A 5,907-nucleotide genomic window follows, 5' to 3' on the forward strand; every position below is an offset into this window, starting at 1 on the left:
TCAGAGCCCCCGGCCGTACAGGGCCTTGTGCCGCAGGTACTCCTCGAGACACTGGACGGCCGCGTCGTCCACCTCGGGGTCGAACTTGTTGGCCAAGAGATGGTGCTGCTGCAGCATCCAGGGCACGTCGCCCACCCCGTAGACGCAGATGCTGCGCTGGTGGCGGCCGGTGCAGGGCGGGTAGGGCGCGCCCTTGCTGGTGTCCCCCTCCAGGTACTGCCACTTGACCAGGCGGGGAAGGGCGTTCATGTCCGAGAGCTGGAACTTGTCGCTGGGAAGCGTTCCCCCCGGCACGCCCGGCATGCGGTTCAGCGTGGCCCAGACGTGCTCGTCAGGGCTGTAGCTGTCCTTGGACCACTCGAGGAACTTTTGTGCTGTGGGGTTCTCGAAGATGTACTGCACGAATTCCCGTGTGACCGCGTTGTACGCGCTGCCCGTGAACATGGGGGAGCCGTGGGGCGGCGGCAGCTTCTTCTGGGCAGTGCGAGAGATGGTCTGCCCCACCTCGTAGTGGTACTGCCAGCGCTGCTCCTTGTAGGCTGAGGGCTTCTCCGACTCCACGCTGTTCTGGCCCTGCAGCACCTGCAGCGCCCGGACTATCTCGGCGTTGGTCTTGATGGGGAAGTCGGTGCCGCAGGTGTTGATGAAGTAGCGCCACGGCACGGGGCTCTGCAGCAGGTCCTGCATGCAGTTGAGGTCGGCCTGCACCCGGGGCCAGGCGGCGTACACCACGCTCTCCAGGCGGCTGGCCACGAACACGTTGGGGAAGCAGGCAGCGATGGCCCGCACGGCCTTCTGGAAGGCGGCCGGGGACTTGCTGTCCATATGGACACAGTAGACATTCTGGGGGGCGTAGACGGACCGTAGGAGCCGCTCAAACATGTCGATTTTGTGGTGGATGACAATGGAGTAGGCGATGGGGAACTCCTCCTCCTCCAGGCTGAGCGGGAACATGATGTAGCGCCGCGACTTCTTGAAGGCTCTGCAGTCCCTCGTAATGTTCAAGTACTCGCCGGGCGTCGGTGAAGGCTTTCTGTTCGCCACTTCCAGGTTGCTGAGCTGCGCCTGCTGGATGGCCTCCTGATCCCCGCGGACCACCCCCGAGCAGTTGATGTCGCGGCTGGGGGAGAGCTCCAGCCCCCAGTAGGGGCGGGAGCCGTCGGCGGGGTCGGGACGGGCAGTGCCGCGCAGCGCCAGGACGGCGGCCAGCAGCGCCAGCGGCCCCAGCAGCAGCGCCCAGCGCCGCCGCGCCGCCCGCGCCCGCTCCCAGCCGCAGCACTGCATCCCCGCCGGGGGCTGCCCCCGCTGCCCCGAGCGAGCCCGAGCCGCCGCCGCACGGAGCAGCCCCGCAGCGGGACACCTGCTGCCTCTGCGAGCTGGGGAGGCGCAGTGCCCGGGCGATCCAGGTGTGACCGCGGGTGAACAGTCCCCTCCCTCCCTCCCCGTGGCGTGGCTCGGCTCTGTTTGGTTTTATCGATGCTAGGCGTGGTTCTATATCTTCTGTGTCTGTTTAAAAGATAATATTTCATCTTACCCCTGTCCGGCATGTCATGCAAGGAAAAGTTCTCTGGAATTCAACTCTTAATATACTCAAAGTATAATGCACTTTTTTGAAAGACTTTACTAGATGCCTTTGGCGTCTAACCTGCTTTTCCAGTGCTCTGAATGGTAGGGAAGATGTGTGCTAATGTCTTCACGAAAATTTCGATGGGTGAAGGTGTGGGTGTTAACCTTAGTGTCTCTACTAACTTCAAGCAGCAGGTTTGTTACAGAGCCCAGACAGTTTGACTCCTGAAACAGACAAGGGTTTACGCAAGCCTGAACTTCCGAGCTTTGGAAAAATGCCAGGTTCAAGGGGGGGGATATGTGGTGGGCGGTTCGAGAAGGCTGTACCTTCCTGGTGCCTCAGGCAACGGCGGGAGGAAGAGGGCAACATGTAACCGGGAGTCAGGATAAAAGGAGGCTGCTTCCTCTAAAACCTCGGGAGAGAAACCCCCGCCGGTGTTCGCTCCAGTGGGCTCTCTCTCTTTATTCAGACAAAGTTGTAGGACTCCTCTGTCCCCTTTGTGGACACTGGCTCTACACAGTGTGATTTTCCATACACGATCATTTCGATTTATAGGGCAATGAAGTGGCAGCAGTAGGGCTGTAGTCTAGAAGGCTCATTTCAACAGGCTTCTTGCTGTCCCCGAGTGCTTTGAGCCCTAGTGAAGGATTACTGCAAAAGATAACTGGGCAAAGCCAAATCTCTGCTTCTACAGGGGAAACAGAGGGTAAAGGTAGAGGCCCAGGTGTATGAACTGGCACAAAGTGCCTGCCTAAAGGAGGAAGTGAGAGAATATTTGCACCAGCCTGCTAGCCAAGGGGGTATCACATGTAAGAAAGAGAAGGGTAACTGCAAGTGATAAAACAAACACTCCTTGTGCTGTGATGAGCAAAATAATACTCCCTAAACTTTGAGATCATCCTTCGTGGTTTGAACCAAACTAGTATGTGGTATCATGTTTATAAAAAAGGACCATTTCTAAGATGGGTTTTTTTGGTTGGAAGGCATATTTATTTTTTTTATATTTTACTTCTCCAGATGTATAAAGAAACCAAACTCACAGAATCTGCAGCTGGACTGAGGACAGTTGTAAATGCAGTTCTGCATAGTTCTAGAAAAAAAGCAGCAGTTACTTCTCCAGTTTCAAAACTGAAATTATTTGTTATATTAGTAACTTGAACTAACTCAGAAAATAGTTGTCTTAGACATCAGTGGCCCAGAAATTTTAATGGGCATTGTGAAAAGAAATTATGTGATACACATAGTATTTCCTATATGCACAATATCAGTTTGTCTGTGCTGAATACCAAAGTAGGTATACTTGAGAGAAAAGGCTTGAGGAATGTAGTTAAAAGTACTTAGATTATTTTGGATTAATTTGTCAACGTTCTGTAAATATAGTTGCAGATTCACTAATATGGAACTTCTTTGGAAGAAGTTTGTTGCTTAGCATTAACATCTTGAACTTGTTCAGTGCAAGAAACTTGGTTTCTAAGAAGGTTTCTATGTTAGTAGCTTCATCATTTGCTTTGCGGTACACAGCTCTTAATTGATAGGCTCTTACCTGAAGTAAAAAAAATAGTTTTGGTAAGTCTAGGTGCCGTGTCTCTAGTGCCTTTTTATACCTGCTTTCATTCCAGTAAACCATATCAAGTCAGAAGTTCCTGCTGTTTTAGCTTTCCTGTTAAGGGATAAAGGATCTTTACAGGCTAACCTGCTGTCGACTTGCCCAATTGCAGTTTCTAGGTTGTGGTTCAGATAAGTGCTTTGGAGAGTGGAGAAGAAACATCTATACTGCTTGCTTCTCCAAGGGAAAAAATAAACAAATTGTGATTGTTTGCTGATGATGTCAGACCTGGTGAAGTACCTGGCAGAAATTTACACTGATGGCAAGGGTTATAAACTCACCAGCTTCACCTGTACACAGTTGCTTCTAAAAGGAATAGAGTTTTCCCAGTGAAAGAAACTTTATTAAAGAGAACTCAAAGAGAAGGGATCAGCCTGTAGTGATTGCTTAAATCTGTAAGGAATGGATTTTTGTATACATAGATGCACTGCCAGCTTTTTTAGTATGACTTTTAAAAAATATTTGGAAGCAGTAAGTTTTGTGAACTCAGTCAAAGAGACATCTGAGACCAGGCTTGTATATGCTACAAAAAATTCTAGTGTGTTACACTCCATTGACTGGCAGGGCTAAGATTTCAGTTTTAGCTTCTTGGTCAAAAATGGTTTTGAGGCATTGATTTAGAAGAATTAAAGACTGTAGTCAAAATAGATAGTGCTGAGATAATGTAGCTAGGACTTCCCTTTTGCTAACAGAAGTCAGATTGAAGGAACTGATAATCCTTGGAAGGAACTGATAAACCAGAGGAGCTGTCAAACTAGGCTTCTGCATCCTGAATAATCAATAGACCCCCATGAACACAATACAATCATAAATCAAACAGTCCTAGGAAAAACAGGATTTAGCTGTCACAAACACTAAAGGTTAAAAAGTCAGAGCTGAGGAAGACAATCTTACTTCATCATTTTGGGACCCCACCCTATAAAAAGACCACTGACCCATTTCAAAGAACAAACTACGCATGCTTGATGGCTTTTTGGGCTAATTACCATAGAAGCGGGGGGGGGGGGGGGGGGGGGGGAGGGGGGAGGGGGAATGGGAGGTATCGGAGCTATGAATATGCATTTATAGTTTGTGTATTCAATACTCCTGTAGGTAAAAGACCCTGTGATGATCTGTAAATGGCGCGTGTGTTTCTGGGAACTATCCCGCACGCTGCCCCTGCCCGGCGTCGTAATAAACATACACTTTCTAACTTTAAACTGTTAGAGAGTCTTTGTCCGTCATAGTTGGATATTGGTATTAGATCAATGTCCATAGTTTTTTTAATAAATCAGTTTGAGTTTTAAGTGTTTAGGTTGGTGTGGTTTTTTTGGTGGTTTTTTTTGTTTGTTTGTTTGTTTGTTTTTTGGGTTTTTTTTTTTTTTGTTTTTTTTGTTTTTTTGTTTTTTTGTTTTGGTTTGGTTTGGTTTGGTTTTGGTTGGTTTGTTTCTGAATTTTTGGGGAGTTTCTGAGTTCCTTCCTTCCCCCCCCCCCCTCCCTATTACAGGCCATCTTGCAGGGATTTTGAAAGAATCCACCTGGAAGCTATAATACCAATTTTAAGCTATCAGGCCATTGTTGCCTGTATCATTCTCTGCTTTTCTGTATTTCTCAGTTTTCAGAAGAGAGCCTTATTTCCTGCTCATTCATGTGATATGTTGGCTTAACTGCTTTGCAGGCATTACTAGCTCACAGCTGAGTTCTGTGTTGTCCAGAGTGTTTGTGTCTATGGGAGGAATTTTGTATTAACAGCACCATGAGTGTTATTTGACCATTGTGTCACATAGCTGTTTGATTTTCACATGTCATCTAGATAGTGAAGCCTTAACTTGACAGAATTATGTGCATGAGGCATAATTCTAATCAGAAAGCCGTGCATTTTCCTTGGTGAACTGTTCCAGTGTGGGTTCTGTCCTAGGCTACAGGATATACAGGATAGCCTCCAGGATAACTGTTCCACAGTGGCTCCTGTTGGCAGATTCCCTTTAGGCACACCAGCTACCCCACCCTTCCACCCTCCTGCACTGACCTTGGTGTCTGCAAGGTTGGCTCAGCTTTTTTATGTCTAACACAGGATGGCTTCACGTCTCTCACCACAGAGACCCCTCTGTCTCCTTACAAAATTATTTCCATGTTAGCCCAGTATAAGAGCCTCTCGGACTAATGGCAGGGAGAGAGTGAGGTAAGTGACATCAGTAAGGAAATGGTGGAGTAGAATTTCTTTCTTGCTTTTATCTTCCCCTTATTCACACTCTCCCACCCTCATCTGGTTACCTATTTGCATAGAAAGGCTAATGGCTCCAGTCTTCCCATTGTCCACTAGTGTGTTTTACATCTGTAAGAACATGGAATCATAGAACAGCCCAGGTTAGAAGGGATTTCACACAATCATCTGGCCCAAAGGCTCAGGGGAAAGGGAGCACAAATAAAATTATAAACACCTTGTCCAATTACACCTTGAAATGGTCCAGTGATTCCTCCCATAGTTGAAGGCATGCAGTGGTACTGCAAGTTGTGCAATGTTTATAGACACTACATGGAATTTTTTACAGACAGGATTTGAAACTTACTTAGAACTGACTTATTTTGCCAAGGAAAGTGTGTAGAATCAGAATACACTGGGTTGGAAGGGACCCATCAGGATCATCGAGTCCAACTCCTGGCCCTACACAGGACCCCGCAAGAGTCCCACCATGAGAACATTGTCCAAACATTTCTTGAACTCTGTCAGGCTGGTGCTGTAACCACTGCCCAG

The 5,907-nt window shown here is 47.9% G+C and overlaps 1 protein-coding gene across 1 annotated transcript; it reads right to left on the bottom strand.

Moving 5' to 3' along the window:
* GCNT3 (glucosaminyl (N-acetyl) transferase 3, mucin type) lies at positions 1-980 on the bottom strand (the record flags this gene model as incomplete). Its single annotated transcript, XM_083871186.1, has 1 exon — positions 1-980. Exon 1 carries the CDS (start codon positions 952-954, stop codon positions 1-3), a length of 954 nt encoding a protein of 317 aa, XP_083727312.1. The 5' UTR covers positions 955-980.
* Between the last annotated feature and the right edge of the window lie 4,927 nt (positions 981-5,907).

The sequence above is a fragment of the Zosterops lateralis genome (genome assembly GCF_965231275.1).
Source record: "Zosterops lateralis genome assembly, chromosome: 13".
Classification (NCBI taxonomy): domain Eukaryota; kingdom Metazoa; phylum Chordata; class Aves; order Passeriformes; family Zosteropidae; genus Zosterops; species Zosterops lateralis.